The sequence below is a fragment of the Peromyscus eremicus genome, chromosome 13 (assembly GCF_949786415.1).
Source record: "Peromyscus eremicus chromosome 13, PerEre_H2_v1, whole genome shotgun sequence".
In the NCBI taxonomy this organism is placed as follows: domain Eukaryota; kingdom Metazoa; phylum Chordata; class Mammalia; order Rodentia; family Cricetidae; genus Peromyscus; species Peromyscus eremicus.
In genome coordinates, this window is record NC_081429.1 from 46,178,307 (window position 1) to 46,203,510 (window position 25,204).

Below are 25,204 nucleotides of genomic sequence, written 5' to 3' on the forward strand. Positions count from 1 at the left end.
AGATGTTGTGACAGGCTTTTTTACATCAGTATCATGTTACTTGTATAACTGTTTCCTAAACATGAGCACACACCCGTGCCAAAACAATTAGTGTTTACTCAGTTCCAATGGTCTAACAAAAGTTGGCCAGTGTTATATTTGATGGCAGGAGTCTAACAGTAGAAAAACATTCTAAATGTTTTAGAAGGTACTTAAGGAAGTTCCATCCTAAAGTATGTGAATCACTGTGACACAGTTACTAAAAATTTTAAGCCATAAATATTACTTTCTTTTTAAAGACTTATTTATTTATTTATTATATACATGTTGTGCCTGCGTGTAAGCCTGCAGGCCAAAAGAGGGCACCAGATCTCATTGTAGATGGTTATGAGCCACCATGTGGTTGCTGGGAATTGAACTCAGGACCTCTGGAAGAGCAGCCGGTGCTCTTAACCTCTGAGCCATCTCTCCAGCCCCCCTAAGTATTACTTTGCCTTATTTAAGTTACCACTTTCAGTTTTAAAAAACATTTATTTATGTATGTGTATAGGGGAGGGCTACCCATGGATGTCTGAAGGTGCTTGATCCCCTAGATCTGGAGTTATAGACAGTTGAGAGACACCAGATGTGACCACTGGTATTTGAACTCGGATCTACTCTCAAGCCTCTGAGCCATCTCCCTGGTGCCTGTTACCACTTTTATGAAAACACTATGTAGTTCCTGTGTCCAGTATGAGAAATACACTTGCATTTTGCATCCTAAACATAGGTCTCTCAGTTTAGCCACTAATGCTAATAAACTCATGGACTGACAATTTGTCAACTGAATGAAATGCAGCAGAGTTGTGATATATAGGTAGGAATAATTAAGAATATAATTTCAAGAACTTATCTATATATGATTATGTGGGAATGCAGAGCTTCAATAGGGAAACTATTATAACTACATTTCATTTGATTAAAAAGACTGAGTTGTGATCACAGGAGGCAGTATCTACCTCTCTATATAATGTAGATACTTATAGAAACACAAAAGGACCAGGAGATATGATGCCAAAGAGATAATAACCTCTCCACTGTGTTAATTTAAAAGCTTTCCATTGTCTTCACAGATGTTGGCCGGGCTTGCAGCAAACCCCACTTAGTGAATGCAGCCTTACCTCTAGGTTCTGCGCTCTTTCTTTGCTGAGAGGAGCAAACAGAAAATTCAGGTTGTTGTCATCTGCTAAGGAGCGAAGGTCAAAGTAGTATTTGGCATAAACACTGGCAGGAACGTTAATATTAAACTGGAGTAGCTCCAAGAAATGCCTTTCCATCTCATTCCTGGGGAGGAGGAACATAGCAAAACCCACACAGGACAATTTTAGTCAACTGGGCTATCTTCACAACTACCATTCAGAGTTTCTAGAATAGCTCTAAATTCTGTTGTGGAACACATGAAGGCTACCAGCTGGACTAATATCCTAATGCTCAATCAAACAAGGGCCGGCATCCGTGGTCCTCTCTGCATCCCAGCACTGAGTCTGGGCAGAGGGAAAAGGTTACAGCCCTCTCATGCACTTGTGCTGCTGACTTGCAGGCTCATCCTTCAGAGTTCCATTAGTGCAGCTGTGCGGTCGTCCTCCACGCTCACTCACAAGGCCCGCTATAGTGAGCAGATGAAAGGAATGATGTATGCTGTTTATTAGCTCTGAAGAACTTGCAGACATTTTCCCCAGGCTGATAACAGGAAGGGGCTTATTGAAGTAGAGACGCGCCAACAAAAGGAGTGGGCATATCACCACGGCAACAAATGGATCCATCGAGAGCTACGCTATTATCTCTGAGGGGGAAAACTCTTGAGGCAACAAGGATTCATCTCAAATAAATAAATAAAAAAATAAATAAGCCACACTGGATGAGAAAGGAAATCCCTTCCCCCTGCCCCAGCACGAGGCTATGTCAAAGGGCACAACACAAGTTTCTGCTCTCCTTAATATTACACGAAGGTGACAAACTGTCACTGTGACAGTCAGGTACTCATCTGGAACTCTGGAAAGCAGAGATCAAAGATAGATGTCTTGGCTACCCCAAACCCACTTGAGTCCACTACACCTGGTGGAGCACTGTACCAACCAATCAGTTCTTGTGCTGGGAATAAAGCCCCCAGGACACCCAGCATTTGCTGCCCCAGCCAGGACAGAATGTGCACACAGGGGTGAGCTCAATACGGTGGGAAATGTGAACAAGGAGCCCCTCTGTGCTATGTGACCATACTGACCTTGCTGAAGGTTTAAAAAAAAAAACCCCACAAAATTAGAGTAAACCTGACCAGTCATAATCCCTGCAGAAATTACAGAAAAATAATAAATACTTAAGCAAACACGACAGAGGCTTGTCTTAGAACATACTTACTTGGTTTCTTAGTTTTAAATTTTTAATATTTTCTTCACTGCCTCAAAAAGTGTTTGACATTCTATATGGAAAGTAGGTAAAATATGGTTTTCTCATTTGCTAAAATTAAAGCTAAACAGTCTACTTCCAAAATTAATTTCCTGTTCATATGGCAATAAGCCTATAGAAATGTAAATCAGATAATGTTTTAATAATCAGGTAATCAAGACTTAATTTGCTACAGAACAAATGTACTTCTCTGTCCCTTTTATATTTTCTCCACTAATACATTTTAACTGTGTTGAAACACAGTCCTTCACGGGATTAACACGTCTATTAATAGAGGTTTAATCACTGAAGAAAAGCATTATGCCAACAGAATATGCACCTTCTGGGGTTTTGTTGTTGTTTTTTCACATGGCTGAATGCACACTATTTATCGGCACAGTACATTTTCTGAGCAGCAGCTGCCTAGTTAACTTATTCTTTTGAACAGAAATATATCCTAACAAGACACATACATAGTAGGAAGTTTTAAGGGAAATCTGATAGATATTTTTAACTTTTAATTTAGATGGAAAATAATAAGGGCTCTCCAAACCGCCCACAGCAGGGGATGGAGACAAATGCATCTTAACCCGTCATGCTCTTCAATTCTCCAAGACCATAAACACAAGGCCACTGTTGGGAACACGGCTCCTGGTGTTCCTCTGCTCAGACTGCCACCACTGCCCCTGCAGTGGGTTCGTGTCCGGGAAACTCAAATACTTTTCTGTACCTTTTCTGATCTTACAATTAAACTAGAGCCCCTGGCAGCTGAATTTAAGTTTTAAATATTTTCAGCTGCTATTTACAGTATATATGATTACACATTTTGTTTGTTCCAGGGGCCAGTTCTTACGATTGACACAGTAATCAAAGTCACTCTGGCCTTGGTAACTTCCAAAAGTACGTTACGTCCATCTGTTTCAAATTTTGTTGTCATATCCTTTGGTCAGGTGGCTACCAGTGCCACAATCAAAGTGGTCACTTCCACCAGACACTCCAGTTGCTGCCAACAGTGGTCCCTTAGTCACTTCAGTTACAAACAGTGTGGTGGTTCTGAGGGACAATCCTAACTATAGGAATGGGTAACTTCTATTACCCTCATTATGTCTTGATCTTCCTATGATAATCTACATAACCAAGGGTTTCTTCGTCACTACGCTATCTTACGTGCTACCCACAGACATCTCCACTGTCAAGTGGATGCTGTCAAGGCTGCAGGAAACCCCTGGTGCTCTTGCAGACGTCACAGCCCTGCTCTTCCCAGCCTGAGTACTGGACTGGAAGCCTTGGGTGTGTCCCAGCACCATGTTGGTGGCCATCACTGAGGCTGTGTTCTCGGCAGTTTGGGGCTGGCAGAGTAGGACAGGGCAGTGCAGAGTGTGCCCTTTACCTGGTGAAGCCCCTCAGCTGCTTCTGGGACTGCCTGCCTGAGCAGAATCCTGAGATTTCTAGCCCATCAGACCAATTTCTAAAAACACACACTCCACATGGAGAGGAGGCAGAAGCATCCTCTTTTTTACTTTTGTACCTCATAGTTTCTGTTCTAGATGCTCAGATTTAAAAAGAAAAAAAAAAAAGGTGTAGGACCAACAGAAGTAAATACACAGAGACTCGGGCTAAAGCTAGAACCTCGCAGAAGTCCAGAGGCTCTAAGACATGAACACTGGCAGACAGACACATTTCAAAAGCCAGGCATGTACCCGTTAAAAGGGGAGCAGAACTAGTGGATTTTAAAAAGCAGCAAAATATATACTGTGCTATGCTGTCCTTGCAAAGGACGCCAAAACCACAAGAAAAATTTATCCAACACATTGTTATAAATACTACATCAATACCTACCAATTAATGACAGAAGATACGAACAGTTATACAGCTGGACAGAAAGAATGTAGGTTTATGTCTATTTCCATTGGCTGTTCAAAGCAGTCTTCAAAAACACTCTTTAAATTTTATGTAAAACTTATGGGAGCAAATTGGAGTACGAGACAAATGGTTAGGAAGTTCACCAAACCCTCGGAAACTCACATGTCCTCAACTGTAATGTCCTTGAGAATCTGGCAGTAGTCCACATTCCACACAGCCTGATCATCCCAAACCTTGGAGGCAAGAAGAATGGCTCCCAAAACAATCCTTTTCCAGTTGGTGGGACAAATGTCAATCTCAGCGTAAGTTAGAAGTCTCTCCAAGTAAACCTGGAAAAGGAGAGCGCGGTCTTTGACTTGGTTCGGTGTAAGGGCTGAGAATGAGTGACTCCTCTGTGTTCGACAGGGGAGTGCTACCAAGACCTCAGCAAGAGGTCAGGCTTCTCTGTTGCCTGCCCTGCTCATGCATCAGAGCAAGGCCTGTCCCTTAGTGACGGGCGTCCTGAGGAATGGCACAATCTTCATGCTTGCAGAGCAGCAGACAGGCCCAGCGTAGACTCAGGCTGTTCAGGAAACACCAAGTCTCTCCCGTGTTAACTTTACATGATTTTACAGGCATGCCAGGAGCAAAGGTCTAAAACCAAGTCACCCTGAGCACATTTACATCTTCCAGTTCACAGTAACGAGGACAAGAGCGCCTCCCAGTGGCTACTGGGCAGACAGCACCACAAGCACAGTGCCTTTCTAAGGAAGCACCTGCACCCAAGGGTGGTCCCTCACACCTCATCTTCCCCTCTCCACGGTCACTTCCAAGAAGCCATTTTCTCTTATATAATCTGTAGTTCGCTTGGCTTCAAGGTGGAAGCAGAGCTGCCAGTCTATCCCTGGACTCTCAAACCGGGCAGGATGTTTGTGAGACACTCTCACGGATGATCTTAGACAAATCAAATGCCTTTGCTATAAGCAACTGGGCGAGGTTAGCTGAGTGAAGATTGTGGAGGAAGCTGGGAGTTGTTACTTCAAAAGTCTCTCTTCAGAGAGAGATCGGTTGTTCCTTGGTATCCAAGAGAGACTGGTTTTAGGATCAAGGATGGTTAAGACACACACACACACACACACACACACACACACACACACACACACACACGTAGATATCTGGCAGTATTTGCATATAACACCTCCTTCCTTGCTTTGTGAGACAGGTATCACTATGTAGCTCAGACGGGCCCTGAACTTGTGACCCTCCTGCTTCAGTCTCCCAAGTGCTACGATTACATGGATGGGCCACCATGCTCAGCCGCATGTGCTTTAAGTCACCTCTAGATTAGTGACAACAGTACAAACAGTGGAAATGCTAATGCCAACAGTACTGTTTGGAGAATGACAAGAAAAGCTCCCACCAAGTCTCTGTGATCTAAAGTTGATAGAGACTAGGTGCTGAGCTCTGACGTGGAAGGTACCTCTCAAATGGTATGTAAGTGCTTTATATCAAGATGAAAAGGGAAACAACTGTAACAGTCAGTCACTGTTTTAAGGCCCTTAGACTAATGCTGTCCACCAAATATCACACATTCATTCTCAGTGAGACTCCACTCCCACCCTCATACTCGGCACTGCCAAGTATCCGAGGAGCGAGTCTCTCTCAGAGCTCCCCCGTTCTTCAGAGACAGTCAGGGAGCAACGGAGCACTGCACACCTTGGCTGTCCTTTCCTGACAGTATGTTAGGTGCTGTCACTCAGGTACCACTTGTCCTCCTGTGTCAGTGGGAGACAAGACGTTCTATTGGATGGCTAACCCCACACCACCATGCACAGCACTCTTCCCAAAATGGCTTTTTTTTTTTTTAAGACTCTTTCCCTCTGCCAGAGATTTAGTTCAATATGAATGTTTAGACTGCTCTGACGTCACTTCTCACAACCCCAAGTGCTGCTTCTCAAGCTCACCAGATCATGCACATGCCAGCTCACCTCCAGCCCACTTCTTAGTGCACACGTGTGGTGTACCTCTGGCTGCTATCACTATTCCCAAACAGCTCTTGCCAGGCTCATCAATCCTTCCCTCACAACCAAGTATGTTTTCACTCCAACTCTCCAATGCCTAGTCACAGAAGCCCAAACTCCATGTTATCCTATTCTAATCTGCAAGCAATACCTGTTCTTGCTGTCTTCAACGGTAATCTGACAACTTTCTATCCTGGGCCACTTTTCACTGCTTGCCTGTATGGTAGCCTAACACTCTGCTGGCCTCTATTCTGACCTCCAATTACAGTCTACTTCTCCAGTCAGGAAAGCCTCCTAAATTAAGATCATTTCCCCCTTGCTCAAGACTTACCAAAAGAAACTAGTCAATGTGGAACCCATTTCCTTGTGGGACTGTCCCTGGCATCTCCTCTCCCTTAACTCCCTTAGTCCTCAACTCCTACCACATGGCCACCCTGCTTTCCTCGAGCACATGGAATGTCCCTGCATCACAGTCTCGGCATTGCTCCCACTGCCTGAAATACCTATGCTCCTTGGCTTCCTCTTTGCAGTTAGACCATTGTTCCGATGCCACATCTGTCTCTAAGGAGGTCTTCTGCTCCTCTAATCTAAAACAGAAAGCTCTCCGGTCACTTAGGAGCCCTTTACCATGCTCAGTTTCCATGGCATGTAACAACTATCTGAAACACCTGCGAAAATACCTGTGATCTTCTTCACTAGAATATACATGCTTAAGCCAAGACTTTTGTCCCATCTGCTCTCTTCTCTGCCCTGGTGCTACAACCATGGCGTAGCGCAGCTGTCCAGAGTGCATGCTTGTGGCCTCTTACAGCGTTTGCCGTTGTGGGAACGTTCTTCTCTCAACTTCTATTGCTCATTCCTGGATTTCCTCCTTGTGTGCTCGGCCTCCTCCTCTACAGTAATCTCCCAAACACCGCTGGTAGAGCTGTGAGGGCTGCCCTCTTTGACTGCATTTCAACAAACACTTTTAATTCCTTACCCCTGACCCAAATCCAGTCTGCAGTCCTGTATATTCAAAGGAGCAGGCAAAGCCACTTTGTTCTTCCAGGAATGGTAGTTCCCTTGTTTACACCCCAGTCTCCATCCTGCATTACCTACCTCCACAGCAGAAGTGCCCACTGGGGACTCTACCCATGCATACAGCACATATCTCCTCTTCAGAGTCTAAGTGGATGCTGAAGGAGTAGGTACTAATCTAGGGACTCTTTCCTCAAGGCCATATACTTACTTGACTTTTCACTATGCATTTGCTACTGGGGCAGTAAAATCCCAACCACTTGAACAGCATCCATTACTCAAAATGATGGTCTCATCTACAGGCCTTCTGAATGGATGATATAAAGGTAAGGACACACCTGCAGCTCAGCAAATTCACAAAGCCTTCTAAGAACTACTGGACCTACAATCCCAGGCAACTTCACAGGAAGACACAAGTAATCAGCAGAGGTGGACTGGCAGCCATCATCCAAGAACAGAGAACTGGGCAGTGATCAATCACAACACACACCAGAAGCATCCGGAGACACAGCCTGGCATGTACCTTAAACTGCACTGAACTGGTTTCCATGAACCACTTGGGTCTGTTACTGCTTCCCATTCCAGCCCCATTAACACGCCCTGTGTGTGTGCAATGAGCTATGAAGGGGAACTCTCTCTAACTGCCTTTAATGGCAATTGTTTTGTGATAATAAAAGCAACGGCAACATTTTAAACCATAATGACTGTTAAATTCAAATATGTGTCTTTGCACTCCTTGAGAAGGTTCCTCTTACTAAAGTTCCTAGGATACTTTCAGGGTTAAACCTATCTGGGTACAAACTTCCTAAGAAAGCTTGCTAAGAAAGGACTAGCTTACCAACGTCACTATTGCACATTCCGCTGTCAGCTGTGCAGCACTAAACAGTGTTCGAACAAATCTGTAAATAAATTTGTGTTCAGGGTCATGCCTAAAGTATTCCTCTGGAACTTTCTCTCTCTGAAAGAGAAAAAAAAGCCACAAAAACAATGTAAATATTGACTGAAGGAAATTTTAAAGTATTCTTAAGACAGCAGTCTCCACATTGTGCTACATGTTCCTTGAGATAATTTCCACTGGGTACCATGGCTGCCTTTTGAGCATTTATTGTGTACATTTGTATATATATGTGTGGGCATGCACAGCCGTGGTGCACACATGAGGTCAGAGGACAACTTTAGGAGTTGGTCCTTTCCTTCCACCACACTGGGGGTCAGACACAGGCTCTCAGGCTTAGCAGCAAGTGCTTTTACCTGCTGAGCTATCTTTTTGGCCTGGGTGGTATGACTTAGTTTATTATTTCATTTTTTGTTTTTTGTTTTTGTTTTTGGTTTGGTTTGGTTTTTTGAGACAGGGTTTCTCTGTGTAGTTTTGTGCCTTTCCTGGAACTTGCTCTGTAGACCAGGCTGGTCTTGAACTCACAGAGATCCGCCTGCCTCTGCCTCCCGAGTGCTGGGATTAAAGGCGTGTGCCCCACAGCCCGGCTCTATTTCATTTTTTGTGTACGCTTGTTTTGAGGCAGGGTTCACTTTGCAGCCCTGGCTGTCTTGGAAGACACTATGTAAATCAGGCAGGCCTCGAATTTATATAGATCCACCTGCCTCTTCTTCCTGAGTTCTGGGATTCCAAGTGTGTGTCATCGTGCCCAGTGACTTTCAGCTTTTTCAATATAAAGTGTGGGATCTTATAGTCAATTGGCATGAATGACATTTTAGGCAATGATGGACCAAATATACGTATCAGTTGCATAAATATCAACAAATAATACTGTAGCCATCTTAGATTAAGTACTCTATGATGCTGGCAGAATAATGAAATCACCTAACACATATTGAAGATGTACCCACTGTTAAGCAATAAATGGCTGTACCATAATTATCCACACCCACCCATCACTTATTAAAGAGACACACAAGCTCAGGAATTTTATACTCTTCCATTTTCTTCCACAGACTCCCAATTCTTTTTATGCTGAAACCTTACTAATCCTAAAGTGTCACAGGGGTCAGTCATACTTGCCACAATAAAAAAAAAAGTGTTTCTTTTTTTGTTTTTTTTTTTTTTTCTTTTAAAGTTTAAGTTTCCTATAACCATAGGCTCTTAACACTAAACTGTCCATACAACAGTCACCAGCCATGTATGACTCTTAAGTATCAAGAGTGGTCAACATATGCTTGAGGAAGTGGCTTCTTAAGTTTTTATAGGTTCTTTTTTTGATTGTTTGATTGTTTTGGTTGTTTTTCAAGTCAGGGTCTTATTGGTGTTACACAGGCTATTCTCCAAATCACTATCCTGCTTCAGCCTTCAAGGTATGGAGATCACAGGTATACCCAAACCACACCTGGCTTATGCCATTTTAACTGATTTAAAGTTTCCTAATTTTTTTGAGAGACTTCACATATTTGTTGGATTTCCTTCAACTATTTATGCTGTTTGATGTTACTGAAGATGATCTGTTGAAAAGCTGCATTTTCTAATATTTAGACAATCCATTTACTTCCCTTAGCTCAGTACTACTTGACACAGCAGCAAAGCTGTTGTTACTCGATCACAGCCGTGAATCAATGCTCCTTACTCAAGCTAGGAGCAACTTTCTCCTCGTAATCAGTTGCAAAACAAGCAAGCATGGAATAAACACAGCTCTGGGAAAGGAAAATACAACTTAAAAACAAAGCAAACAGGCACTTACTGTGAGTGGATGTGATCGCTCATCAAAAATGTCCAGGGATCTATTTGCATCTCTACAAAGTTTAACAGGTAATACAGGCTGTTAGTATCTAAGTTAACAACTGTGATGTAGGGGAGACTGAAAGGGAAGCCCAGCCTTTACCAATGCAAACAGTTTACGATTCCCCGGATTTGTCCCCAAACCTCTTTCTATTCAGTACCGCAGCATCTCCACCCGTGAGTCGGGCCAGGAAAGCTGGACACCCTCCACAGGCAGTGACCACATCAGCAGTCAGCTGAGAACTTGGATGAAGATGAACCAAACTGAAATGTCACACGTTTCTGCCTCTCTTTAGTTCTTTGCACTATGTTTTTTAAATCATGCACTTGCTTCTTATAAACAGTATGGATTCAAATTCATACGGCCTTTTCTTTTAAAACATCAGTTTTTTACTGAAAGGCTCATCAAACAAATGAACCCCTTACTTAAGCACCACTTCTCCGCGGTTGTGGACCAGAGGGAGAGTCCCACGCCTAGCAGAGGCCCGCGCCCCAAACTGTCCGTCATATTAAAGCACTGCCCGCTTCGCCCTGCTGTACACTGCGACTGTAAAGCGCATGTGCGCACACTCAGTTCCCAGAGCGACCCACGGCTCTCTCTGCAGCACTGTCCTGTGCCATTCTGTTTCTCAAACCTGCTGCTGAGCTTTCGGGCCTCTGATGACACAGGACAACTAATCACTAGTCCTGACCCTTCTTTTTAATGTTCTGAACGAGGACGTGGAAAGATCACATGTAGCACTTGTGATTTACCTGTGAACTCAAACAGCTCCTTATTACAGAATATCATTTTCATGTGTAACTACAAATACTCTCAAAATTTAATGTAGTGGGCCTGTCACTTTGGGGAAAATATAATCTGTCATGATAAATTCAAGCTGTCAAGCTTTTTAAAAGCCAAGACTGGGAAGTTATGCCTTCTGATGTAAGCCTGACACAGCTTTCCAGTGCTCACATTTTTTGCTAAGCACTGAAAACAAAAATGAGTTTTTAACATTATAAAGAAAGGGGAATCATTATTTTCCAGATGACAGGATATATCATAGAACTATGTACTAGTTAAAGATTCATTTACTATACAAGATGTAGCTCAATGAGTATAATGTAAAAGTTCACTGAGAAATATAAAATTTTATTACAATAAAACATCCTTATGGAGCTTTAGTGTAATACTACAGAGTATCAAAAAGTCTGAAAGCTTTAAAAATAACTTCCCCTCAAGTGTTTATGAGTGAGGACTTCTAGGTTCTTTTTTAAAATAATAATTTATTTAACTTTATTTTATGTGCACTAGTGTGAAGATGTCAGATTCCCTGGAACTGGAGTTACAGTTTTGAGCTGCCATGTGGGTGCTGAGAATTGAACTCAGGTCCTCTGGAAAAGCAGCCAGTGCTCTTAACCTCTGAGCCATCTCTCCAATCCCCTTCTAGCTTCTTTAAAACAAATTCAAAGTGAAGACAGAGAAACATGAAAATCTACTTGTCTTTCTACAAAGTTATACATTAAAGAGATTTGTAAAAATGCAAATGAGATGTTTTCTCGATTTTTTGATGCAGAAAAAGTCATTTTTCAAAAATATGTTAACAAGATGGTGTGATTTTTGATTGTCACAATGAGAGTGGATAATTGTAACATTGTTAAACATCCTACAATGCATGCAGATACCACAACAAGAAATTAAAAAATCAGTAGAATCAAGCTTGAATAATCCTGTGCTGGTTACAATGTATATTTTTAATTTTAATATATATAAACCAGCAAGTATCAATTTAATAAGGCCATATTTTTTAGAACCTTCAATAACTTGAGAGCCTTTAAAGGGTCTTAAGAACAAGAAACTCTAATAAAAGATTCATTTCAATATTGTAATAAAAACACTCTACAACGTCCGATGTCTACGGTTACATCTTAATACTATATTTGTTATTATGCGAGGTAGTTAGCTAGAATAGTAAGGCAGATTTTTAAGAAGCTCACCTGTTCTTTATGTGGTAATATATTGCTAAGGTCACACTGTGGAAGGAAAAAAAATTATTTGAAGCAATTCATTTTATCACTTTTAAGCAGGGTTGACCTTCCCAGAAGCCCTGAGACCTCAGTTAGACCAGTACCATAAAGGACACTTGTAGCACTCTGAATCCTTCCACACCAGGACAACAGGCATGCTTCTGTTGACTCTGATATGTGCAAATGCTTACACACCACTCCTGTCATTTGCCCTTCTCCCTACAGAACCTTCTGTCCTGCGCAGGTGGTAGTATTGTACATATGTTTACATTGGAAACAGTAGGGATTTCTGCTTAGGCCGCAGACTGAAAATGATGTATACTTCACTATCCATTTAGTCACCATGGTCATTAGCTCCCTGCAAGCAATGAGAAGTTCTGCATACTGAATAAAAGCATTTAAAATCACTTGGGTGGGATTACTACAGAAAACTTAGTTCTGCTGACAGTTCTGCTCTCCTGAAGCGAGCAGTGCTGACAGCACAGCACTGTGGTGTCAATGGCAGGATTTCCAAATCAGTTCAAGTGAAACAGTCGGAGCAGACACACCTTTAGACACTACATTACTCCTAAGTTTACCACCAGTGACGTGACTAGGGAACAAACTGCTCTTTCTGCCATCTGCCCTGACAGCTAAAATGAAACTCAAATATTTGAGGGAAGGCAAATCTGAATTTAGAAGTAGTTGTACATATTTTAAATTTGAAAATTTGGATTTTGTAACATTACTGGCATCAAAGATGGATACTTCTACAGTGCTTCAGTTTTACCCTCAGACTGATTTTAAAATCACACACAAAAAAACTGGTTCTGAAAAGGACCACTAAGATTTACGTGACAGTTCATTCAACAACCACATTTACGGAAAAGGGAGGGAACCCACGTTTAGAACTGATGCAGCTAAGGTCCCACCATGTAGGCAGGCGCAGTTCTGTCTTCTCATTAAGCAGTGGCTCCCACACTACCTATACCAGTCTGAGCAATTGGCACTGGGCAAGACTTGGGTCTCAAGGTTACTTTTGAAGTTCCAGGGTGAGTCCAGTGTGCCACAAAGTTTGGCAAGGGGCTATGGCTAAGATCAAAGGACTTGCCTGGACGCTTTTTGACAACGTAATCAATGCCTCACATGCATCTCCTTTCCTAAAGACGCCCGACAGCGTCAATGAATTGAGGAAAAAGGCAAAAATGAGAAAAATGCATGTGCTCACAGACATGTATTTTTCTTTTCTTAGAGACAAGGTCTCACGTAGCCGAGGTTGGCCCTTAACTTGCTATGTAGCTGAGGATGATCTGGAACTCCTGGATCCTACCACCTCAGCCTCCCAACCGCTGGATTACAGACATGGGCTGCCATGTTCACTTGTAGGCATGTATACGGAAAAAGTGGTGTGAGTCAGAATGGCTTTTTAATCTCCTTCAAAGTCATGCTTCAAAACCTTTCCTAAAAGTCAATTTGCTTAATTTTCTTGGTAAAGGTTTATTTTACCAAGTAGATGTATTTATTTTTAAAATTTAATTAAAGAAGGCAAATTCAAACTATCCTTTCAAAAGTGGATTCCTAAAAATTAGGTTACACTGGTTGGGAGAGGGGCATGAAACCTATTTGTTTGACCAAGGTTACTCTTGGAAAAGATGTAGTGAGTTATATACAGCAAAATCAGAATCATTTGAACTCAAAATGATCTGAAGGCTCTAATGAAGCTTCAACGATCTTATTCCTGGTAGACTGAGGCCTTTCTAAATACCAACACTCAGTGATTACCTAACAGATGACAGACTCAGGACTGTGAGAATTATTGGGGTTAAGTTTTTACTAAAACACAATTTAATCTCAACTGCTGTTGTAAGTATGAGAAGAAAGATATATTATGATGAATGCGAACTTAGTTTTTAAATGAAGAAATTACTGACACTTGGCCAAAAAAATTTAAAAAGCTATTAGAAACAAAATTAATTAATAAGCTGATTACTATTTAGACTAAGAAGTAAAATTAGGGATAAAGGTATTAACACTCCAAACAAGCACTTCCCAAACTACGTTAAAAAAAATTCAAAACTTAACAAACCCAAGGAACACTTATTGGACAACGCCAATGTAGTGGGGAGGTTTGTTTTTTTTTTTTTTGTCGTCACTGTTATAGACCTGACCTCATCTTAGGGTATTTCAAACGTTATTTTCAACTATAATTTATGTATGTATAACTGCTCGTGTACTATGGTGCCAGTAGAGGACAAACTGTTCATTCAAAGAGTAGTTTACAAAGCAGTAAGCATTGTCTTAGGCCTGTAACTGGTGGAAAACTAATTAATCTAGAAACATCTATTATGTTCAACAGTACTTTCACAGTATAAATGCACCCAATAGAGGCATACTTTTCCTGGGATTTCTTATTTGCTAACTGGCTCTCCTTTCCACCATGTAGTTTAAGATAAAATGGAAATTGAAAATTTACATTTAGTCCCTTAAAACTCAGTATCTAATTGACCCCAATGTCTTGAAGTGGGTGCTTAACAGGATACTCAAATGACTGAGATTACCAAACTGGCTGGGATGCTTTTAGCAGAGGCTCTGTGGCTCAGCGCTCGGCAGCCTAGTGTACTCACCATTTTATTGTGGTTCTAAGGTTAGGCTGGCTGACTGTGCTGTCATCTAGAAATATTGTTGAGCATGAGCTATACTTTTTAGTAAGCTGCCCTGGAGATACCTGAAGGGGAAGGGAAATAGAAGAGAATGTCACAGTAAGTTAAACCTATAAAATGTGTTCTTTTTCCTTGGTTAAAATGTCAAATGATAAAGCATTAAGGTATTTTACAGTCTATGAACTGCCTGAGTGTAACAGCATGTGTGGCTCTGCAGGGAACCCACTGGAGGCTTTTAATGTCCACAGATCATGTTTGAGGAATGGGCTATAAAATGCAGCTCTTGGTATGGTACCTATACATCAAACCTGGCAAGTGTCTATTATCAATTTCCTTTATAAACGTTATAAAAATTTTAAGTAAGGTTTCAGTATTTTCTCTTTAAACAAAAGCAGCTTTCTACTTCTACACAGTACTTTAATAAAATACAATGCCTTGAATACTGGCACAAGAGCATCTTCGTATAGTAAACACAAGGCGCATACCAAGTGTCTTAGTGGCTCAAAGTGTTCTCAAGTCAGACTTGGTATGGCTGGCTGCTGACCTGCCACAGGCCAGTTTCTCTGGGCCCATTCTCTTAAGCGCTAACATTTCCTCTCATGTGAAAACAGAAGGCACAGGCAGCTCTGGGACATTAACTTTCATTTCATGTGTAAGTGCAGTGCCATTATGTTCCTGAAATGAAAACCTCAAGTGTTGTTCCCCTAGTTATTTAGCACACATGGCAACACCTTCATGCTGCTCTCTGCAGTGGATACCTTTTCCTCCCTCCTTGTCCTCGAACCCCATCTACTTTCCAGCACATCTCTGCCAACAATCACACCACAGAAGGTTTCTCTTTGGGTACTCCTAAACTGCCCTGCAGGACATCCCCCTCAGACAAATCAAAGCTTCTCCAGAAAAGGACTCGAAACACCCCTACCACCAAATGCTGAGCAACACAATCTTAACAGCTTATGGAGTTCAAATATTTGAAGAATTATTAGTTAAGAATTTTAAGGCTAGAGATGTAGCTCATTGGTAGAGCACTTGACTAGTATGCTGGCCCTGGGTTCAACTCTAGAACTGAAAAATTAACTATAAATTGGGAGATGAATCTTACTACAGATATAAACTAGTAAAGAACTTTCTACAGTGTCACTGGAAAGAAGACAAGTAACTTTTTGAGCCCTCTCAACTATCTTTAAAACACTTTAGAAGTATCCATTCACTTGCAAAGACTGCAAGAATACAGCAATATCAGACAATGAAACAGCCTAAAGTGTGTTAAGACCCATACGGTCCATGGTCAAATAGCGTCACTGAATAAAGATCAACAGCAACATTCTTTAAAACAAAATACCAATAACAGCATTCTTAAGAAACAAAAAAACCACTAATTCAGATGAGCCTTCCTTTCCTCCTATCATTAATGATTTCTATCATACTATCACTTTGCCCATCAGTACTTTCTCATAAACACATGAAAAATGGGGTAGGCAAGACAAGTTGAAAGGGCAGAGCATGTAAAAACTGCTAGATGCTCACAATCAGAAATACCTACGTGGTAGATAAAACAGGTTCTATCTGTTTCACTCTGAAGTCACTTGCTCCCTATCAAAATGCCCCAGATGTTATGTTTTTTCAAAAGTACTATTTGAAAGATTAATTTTTTCAAACTATAAGTGTTCTAATTATATCTAAAGCTGTGATGTTTCTTAAGCTACTCAGTTAACATGAGTACTTTTCATTATCTATATGTTAAACTATATACTTTTATATGCCCAAAAGACAAATACAACATGAAAAATGAAACTGAGTTTCATTGAAATGCTTTTATTCCGGTAGAAGATAACTTTTAGGGTCACTATTATAGGCTGAGGATCTCAAATCAAAATATCTTGGGATAGAAAATACTGTAGGTGTGTTGGCTAGTGTTTTGTGAACTTGACACAAGCTAGAGTCGTTTTGGAAGAGGAAACCTCAACTGGGAAAACGCTCCCTTTAGACTGGCCTATGGGCAAACCTGCAGTCATTTTCTTGACTGATGATTGATGAGGCGGGTCTGGCTCACCGTGGGTGGTGCCACCTCTGGGTGCTGTAAGAAAGCAGGCTAAGCAAGCCATGGAGAGCTAGGCAGTAAGCAGCACTTCTTCATGGTCTCCTGCAATAGTTCCTGCCCTCTCCCTCCCCCCAATTCCTGCTCTGACTTCCCTCCATGATGATGGACTATGATGGGAAAGAATAAGCAAAATAAACCCTTTCCTACCCAAGCTGCTTTTACTCCTGGTATTTCATCACAGCAATAGAAACCCTAACTAAGACAGTGGGTTTTAGAATATTCACATACACACATACATATATTTATCTCCTGGGGATAGGACCCAAGTGTCAGCACAGACACTTTTGTCTGTGTTCCTCACACAAACAGTCTAAAGGTAATTTTGTCAGTTTTCACCTGCTACTTCATCACATGGGGTCAGCTCTGGAATTTTCCACTTAAGGTGTTAGGTTGGCACTCAAAACGTTTCAGATTTCAGATTCTGGAACATCATGGATTTCAAATTAAGAAAGTGCAACTTGTATTAAGAAATAATAGAGCTTATACACGGTAACAAAATCAATTTTAACAAAGAAACTTAGATGGGAATTAAAATAAAGTAGGAATAAAATATAAACCTTCTGGTGACACTTCCTCCCATTTTCCTCCATATACATGGTTTCTAATTATGCATGTATACTGGCTTGTCTTTGGAAATAGTAAAAGATGTAATTAGATACAGTCTTCTAGCCCCTAAGTGCTCATTTAGCCAATCAGTGACTTACTGGCTAGAAACACCAAACACTGCTCTCATCAGTTCAGAGTCTATTCATCTATTCAGCTCACAACAGCAGCCACATCTACTCACCACTGCTGCCCTCTTCAGGCCACACTCCCAGTGTCCAGCGAGAAAACCTTAACACAAAATCTCGCCACTAACCAATACACAGCACTCGTGTCCAGCTACTCCAATTTGTCTGTCTGGAAACTGGACAAGGGCAGAAGTGAATCTCTGAGCAATGCCTCCAACATAACTGCTAAAGGGAACTTTCTCCTGGTGTTTAAAAACTCAGTAACTTCCAGTTGTGGTTACCCTTACCTTTGCTGGCTTGTAACCTCCATAAACTACACTAATAAACCTAAGCCTAAAAAAGGCAGCAAAGCCCACTACTAACAGGTGGTTCCTAAAATAGAGACAAAGAATACCATGTTTGTTTTTCGGTCAGCACATGCATGCATGTTTACCATGTGCATGCTTCGTGCCTGTAGAGGTCAGAAGAGACCCTTAGAGCCTCCAGAACTGAAGCTGTGGGTTGTTGTGAGCCACCATGTTAGTGCAGGAAACCAAACTCGGGTCCTCTGGAAGAGCAGGAAGCCCTCTTAACCATTGAGCTGTCTTTCCAGCCTCCAAATATGGATTCTAAATTCATTTAAACACCATGGAATGACCACAAACTTACTTCTTTGACATTTCATTTGAATTAAAGGAATAAAAGTTTCTATCAAGATGCAGGAAACAAGACTGACAGAGGATTTTTAATACTTTAGAAGATAAAAATTAAACTGGGTATGGTAGTATATGCCTACAATCCCAGCACTCCAGAGACAGAGACAGGAGGATCAGGATAGCCCACTGGACCAGTGAACCTACATCTGATTTCCAAGTTTGGTCTCAAACACCAAAAAGAGATGGCATGGCAGCACAACACTGGTGCCTATGGAGACCTAATGGTACAGGAGTATGAGCAGACTCAGAACCCAGAGTCACAGCACGTCAGGAGGTGAGCTAAAACATGAACCAGAAGCCAAAGTCAGCGGGGTCCACCTGGCCCCTTCTTACATAGACTTCTCTGTAGAGCGGCTGACGCCGGCAGTTTAGAGAGACCAGTCTGGGAGATGCAAGGGCAGAAGAGTGCACTGAGGAGCAGAACTGCCTCATGTTGCCAGTTTTCAGAAAGCAAGCAAACTTGTAATGCCCAGGAAGAAATTAGAGATAGCCTTCTCTGAAGAAACTCAACTGCCCTGTAGATTGGGACCCCAGAAAGAGATACTGGGGCCCCCCAGGTTAGCTTGGCCTCCAAATCCTTGCAATACGACCCTTCAGTCACAGAAAGCCAAGAGCCACACAGTGGAGGGAGGCCTCCAGCAAGGCAGGTGAAGACAACAGGAAATGGGAATTAATAGGAATGCTAAAACTTCAGAAGCAAATGAGGACTCAGGGAAAACTTGGGAAGGGTTGAAACACAAAGCAAAGGACTCACCAAGAACAAAAGGACAAACTAGAAAGTGAAGGGGAGAGAAAGTAGACAGGTGTACTGAAACCCTGGTCTAGAGGCCCAACATCTGAGTAACAAAAATTAAAAAAAAAAAAGGTAGCGAAAATATCAAAGAAACACAAGGAAAAACAAAAACAACTTAGAAGAAACTGTTTGCAGACCTACTGCTCTGAATAAAATTAAAAGGTCCATAACAAATCAGATCGTAACATTTCAGAATCCTGGAGATTAAGTACTTAAAGCCTCCAGAAAGGGGAATGTCTCTATATCATACAACAGCAATAGATTTTTAAAAACTTTTTTTATGGATTCTTTGTGAATTTCACATCATGTACCCCAAATCCATTCATTTCACTGTCCCTCCGCATCTGCCCTCCGCCCTGGAAACTTCACTCTCAAAACAAAAGAAAAAAAAATCTTGCCTTGGATCTGCTGGAGTGCATGAAGGGCTAGTCCTGCAGACCCAAAGCTGCAGGATCTCCATTACACAGGACAACAGGATATCCAAGAGGAGTCCCAGTGAGGGCCCAGCATTGATAGTGTAGCAGAAACCAGAGGTCTCGAACCATACCAAAGACTCATTGCAATGAACATTTGCAAATAAAGACATTTTGCAAAGGGGTATACTGTGTGAAATGTGTTACACACTGCAAGTTTCCAAGGCAACAAATTTTTAATGGCAGCACTATACCTTGGGGATACAGCCCAGGGACACCTGCCTAGCATGTGTGAAAAGCTGAGTTCAATCCCCAGGACCATAAAATAAAAAACAAAAACACTATGTACTTGAGATTGTAACAGAAAAGTATCCTAAGGACTATGGAAATTAGTTTCAACCTAGAACTCCATATATAGGAAGAATTTTCCAGGCCAGATCACTACAAATACTATGTGTCCCTTCCCAAGAAAAGGTGTTCCAGTACAGTGTAAGAAGACAAAGAGAAACAGAGAATCTAGGCCATGGAGGAACCAACACAAGAGAGCAGTCATGTGAGACCCCTGTAACTTCAAAGCCATATCCCAGGAAAAATAGGCAACAGGCCGAAGCAAAACCCAGCCTCACTGCACTAGGACGGCAAAGGCTATGCAGGGCCTACTGGAGAAAACCAGAACGCATGTACTTTAGTAGATGGGAATAGTTTTGACAGGCATGTGACAAATGTGACAATATTTGGGGTAAAAAGGATGTCTGCTAAGAAACAGGCAAGTGAAAATGGTCTGGAAATGAATTCTACACCAAAAGCAAGAACGGGAAGCTAAGAGACCAGCCAAGGCTGCACACTGTATTTGGCTGTGTAAGCTAATGTGAGCTAGGAAAAGGGATTCACCTAGAGGGCCTAGAGAATCCAGATTCAAAACTATGGAAAGAAAAAAATTAAGGTGTGGAAAGAGGAGTAATAAGGCCCAGCAATTAACAATGTGCACAGTCATAACAAAAATACTGACTTACGATTTCACAAAAATAATATGTGTGTTAAGGAAATTCAAGAGAGAAATAATGGTCACAACGGAAAACAACTTTCACCTATTATGATGGGAAATCAGCAGACAGTACCAAAATTAATGGTTTGTTACTTCAATTACAAATTAGACTAAGGGACTGGAGAGATGGTTCAGTGAGCTCTTAACTGCTCTTGTAGAGAACTCAGGTTCAGTTCCCAGCACTCACCTCAGGCGGCTCACAACTCCCTTTAACTCCAGTTCCAGGATCTGATTCCCTCTTCCAGCCTCTGAAGGCACCTGGACCCATAAATACACATAAACTCTTGCAGGCACATACACATAAGTAATAAGCAAATCTTAAAAGAAATCAGAATAAAAAAGGAAAAAAATCCAAGCATGTCTCTATATTATAACCATGTTATATAACTGTAAGTAAATAAAAATGTCAGAATTCTGTTTTAAAAAATACTATTATGTCAGACTTCCATAAGTAAATTTATTATTTGAGAAAAGAATTTTAGAAAATGTGCAGAAACAGTCTACACTAACAGCACTGCATTCCCACTATATTTTCTAGACGTTACTGTAAACATACTTTTAAGTCAAACTACGAATTTCTTAAGTTTCCAACTATTTACTTACATGGTTTAAATGGTTGCTCTTCCTCTTTTCACGCACTAAGAATAAAAAAAATTAACTGATCAATTCTGATACAAATGCCACGGAAAAATAAAAGTAGTTGCTACTTCTCTGATGGGTTACCAACATGCAAAGTAAGATAAAGTTCAGTTCTACTTTAAAAAATAGTTTCTAACGAAACAAAATTTGTCAAAATAAACTCCATGAAGTAAATCTAAAACCTAAATTTTACTTTTTTACCTATCATATAATGTAGTAGGCACAAATGAGAACTTTCATATACAAAAGAAATGACAAAATAAATGAGGGCAGGTGAGAGATTCAGCTAATAAAAATTATGTCACACATTTACACACTAAGCCTAGCTTAATGAGCATTTCAATGCGTGTGCTAACCTAACTGAACACGACCTCTACAGCACATAAATTCCAGAAAGAGACTTGGCCACACTATTTCCCCACACTGTCTCCTCTGTGAGCACTAGACTGCACTCTAGACACATATTCCTTCCCACTAATAAGAGAGGGGCACAGATAGCTTTTCTTTTCCTTTTGGTTTTTTATTCTTTCTCTGTGTTGCTTTGGCTGTCCTGGAACTGGCTCTGTAGACCAGGCTGGCCTCGAACTCACAGAGATCCACCTGTCTCCGCCTTACGAGTGCTGGGACTAAAGGTATGCGCCGCCACCTCTCAGCTAAGATAACTTTTCTTATTGCTTCCTCATCCTTTATATAAGAAAAGCCCACAGTGCATAAAGAGATACAGCAGTACTAACCAGAATCAATAGCTCAAAACAAGGGGTTGGGGATTTAGCTCAGTGGTAGAGCGCTTGCCGAGCAAGCGCAAGGCCCTGGGGGTTAGGTCCTCAGCTGGGGGGCAGGGATAGCTCAAGATGGGCAAAATAGACACAAACTATGAAAATGCAGGCTGGAAATACCACCACTCCCCTTTTTAAAACTGGGCTTCATTATTGTATTATTCCCAGTATTGTAGAATCCTCACTTCTTATATTCACAGTTATAATCAACAGAAAGTTAACTTTTTTAGAAAAAAATGGGAAAGACGTTAACCAAACAATACAGAAAACAGTACAGAAAAATTCCATCGTTCAGACTCTCAACCGAAAATTCACATACTAGCAAACCTAGAAAATATTAGGATATGTTTGCTCTGAGTTTTGTTGCAACAAGATGAAGAGGTTTTAAAAAACATGAAATTTTTTTTTTTTTTAAGCCTGAAAATTTTGAGTCACATAAATCTGGGTGTGACACAGGCTTACTGGGTGGGCAGTACTATATGAAATAAGGTCAAAATGACCATACATAACACACTTGTTTTGGTGATTCACCTAAAAATCTAACAGAACCCTAAATTCTATCATTTGTCTTTAAAACACACTACTGGATTAAGGAAAAGGAAAGAGGCAGACAGCTGTAAATCCACGTCACTTCTAAATCACATATCTGCAGGCAACAAGGTGGGAATGTGTCTACAAAATCCACATGCTTCCCTAAGAGTGATACTAAAGCAAACATCATCACATATCAAAGATAAGTAGATGAGAAGTTTAGGTCAATATACAAATTCCATGAAATATTTTCAGTAATGTATCATACTGAATATAAGTGGTTTTCAGGCTTTCCTCAGTGGGAAAAAAAGTTTCTTACCATCCGTCTGAGATTTGCTGAGGAAAATTGTGCTTGCCCTGGGGTGGTCAGAAGGGTTTGATTCCAAAGCTAAATCTACAGAAGAAAAGAGAAAGATATATGATTGTTTCAGAAGGAACATAGGCGTGATTAACACTTCTAACTTTTAGAGAAGGGTTTTTAGACATGAACATGAGGAAAATAAAGGCAACAACAAAAATTCTACTTGAAAACTGCAGCATCTCTCCATTCAGGTGGAATTTAACAGCTATGGCTTCAACTCTTTAAATGTATACCTAAGTAATCTCATGAAACTTTAATAGAATCATATACATGCCCTTCACCCCTACTTATCTAACATATGTGCTCAATGTATCAAATATGCTACTGCAAAGACAATTGGTTTTAATAAACATTCTTTTTTTTTTCTTTTTTTTTTGTTTTTTTGTTTTTTTGTTTTAATTTTTATTTTGCAATACAATTCAGTTCTACATATCAGCCACAGATTCCCTTGTTCTCCCCCCTCCCGCCCCCCTCACCTTCCCCCCAGCCCGCCCCCCATTCCAATCTCCTCCAGGGCAAAGCCTTCCCCACAGACTGAGATCAACCTGGTAGACTCAGTCCAGGTAGGTCCAATCCCCTCCTCCCATGCCGAGCCAAGGGACCCTGCATAGGCCCCAGGTTTCAAACAGCCAACTCATGCAATGAGCACAGGACCCGGTCCCACTGCCTGGATGCCTCCCAAACAGATCAGGCCAATCAACTGTCTCACCCACTCAGAGGGCCTGATCCAGTTGGTGACCCCTCAGCCATTGGTTCATATTTCATGTGTTTCCATTTGTTTGGCTATTTGTCTCTGTGCTTTATCCGACCTTGGTCTCAACCACTTAGCTAGTTCTAACTTCATTAGACAAGATAGCTTGTTTAGTTCACTGTTTATGTGGGAGCAATCCATCATGCAGATTTAGGGCTACACAAAAATTCAAAGGCCTAATCCACATAACCTCCATGAATACAAACTGATTTTTTACTTTTAGCTTCAATTTCCAAGACTGCAATCACTCATTTCTTGCTGAAGTCTACTTTGAGAGCAAGATGAGATAATTTTCTATTTAACCAAGGACACAAGACAGGCTTTTTCTTTTATTTATTTTGTTTTTGTTTTTCTGAGACAGGGTTTCTCTGTGTAGCTCTCGATATCCTGGAACTCACTCTGTAGACCAGGCTATCCTTGATTTCACAGACATGTGCCTGCCTCTGCTTCTGCCTCTGCCTCCCGAGTGCTGGTATTAAAGGCATGTGCTACATTGTCCAGCACAAGACAGACTCTCAACTAACCACAATGAACACTTTGCCATCACATGGGATAAGGAAGTTATAATGAGAAAGGGAAAAACAAAAACTATGACATTCCTAAGCAATGCTCATCTCAAAGCCACTTAATCATTCTTGTCAGAACTGGAACAAGATCCAGAGAAATGGTATGGCAACACTTCCCAAACCTTGCCAGCCAGTACTCTCCTCTTTGAAAAGGGAGTTTAGTGGTGAATCACAGTGCACCCACTACCCCCTTGGTTTTTACAGAATACACACTTGACATATTCTACTGGGCTGGAGAGTTGGTCCAGCAGTTAGCATACTGTTCTTTGGAGGATCCTAGTTCGGCTCCTAGCACCCACCTGAGGAGGCTCACAGCTGCCTGTCACTCCAGTTCCAGGGCACCTGATGCTCTCTCCTGGCCCCCTCCGGTACCTGCACTTGTGCGTACACACCAGTAACAAAATAGAACCCTACAAGCCCCCACCCCAGCAGCACTGCCGTCTACCTCAGCATTCACGAACGTCTATGCATAGAACTCCTCCTCCTTCCTCCAAGCACGGAGTCTTACATGAACACAATTCAGGACTCGCAGTGTAACAGGAATTTCAATCATCTACTTTATTTTATTTTTACATTATTTATTGAGAGATAGTACCTCACTATGTATAGTTTAGGCTGGCCTTGTACTCTTGGATCTTTCTGCCTCAGCCTTAAGAGGGCTAAGATTACAGGTGTGCACCAGCTGAAAAAAACTATTCTGAAAGATACCCCCACACAAAATTATCTTTAAGATTTTCTGACATCTTTAAGTGTGACATAAAGTTAGCTATGTGGAAAACAAAGCCATGTGTGCATGGAGGGACAGGCAGAGAGCTTGTGTTTCTAACCTAAAGCTCATTTCTGAAGAGACTACTTCCTTCTGAAAAGAAAACAGATCGCCATTTGGATTCGAATGTAATCTGCAGATGAGACTATTACAAAGTTTACAGAAATAGTCACATTATGTGGCAGTCCCTGTGCCATGATAAAGTTTAATTACAAAAGTTCAGTGGATGGGGCTGAAGGTATATATAGCTCAGTCAGCAGAGTCCCTGCACTCCATCTTCAGACCTGGAAAAAAAAATCCAAGGAATTCCACAAGTACAAGAAAATGAAGTATTAAAATTCAAGAGGACTAAGTTAAAACATACATGTACAACTGAGGGGCTGGA

At 41.3% G+C, this 25,204-nt stretch overlaps 1 protein-coding gene across 4 annotated transcripts in view; it reads right to left on the bottom strand.

Moving 5' to 3' along the window:
• Ccnyl1 (cyclin Y like 1) overlaps window positions 1-25,204 on the bottom strand; it is a 37,132-nt gene that overhangs the window by 2,738 nt on the left and 9,190 nt on the right. For all 4 annotated transcript variants that reach the window (XR_009382541.1, XM_059278144.1, XM_059278145.1 and 1 more), the window contains 8 exons: window positions 22,695-22,769; window positions 21,033-21,067; window positions 14,616-14,716; window positions 11,983-12,018; window positions 9,968-10,019; window positions 8,119-8,238; window positions 4,426-4,592; window positions 1,140-1,302 (listed from right to left, as the gene is read on the bottom strand). Coding sequence is in view for 3 of the 4 variants with exons in the window: in XM_059278144.1 (XP_059134127.1) it covers window positions 1,140-1,302; window positions 4,426-4,592; window positions 8,119-8,238; window positions 9,968-10,019; window positions 11,983-12,018; window positions 14,616-14,716; window positions 21,033-21,067; window positions 22,695-22,769 (749 nt within the window). In the remaining variant the exon portion in view is untranslated. The remainder of the gene's footprint in view (window positions 1-1,139; window positions 1,303-4,425; window positions 4,593-8,118; window positions 8,239-9,967; window positions 10,020-11,982; window positions 12,019-14,615; window positions 14,717-21,032; window positions 21,068-22,694; window positions 22,770-25,204) is intronic.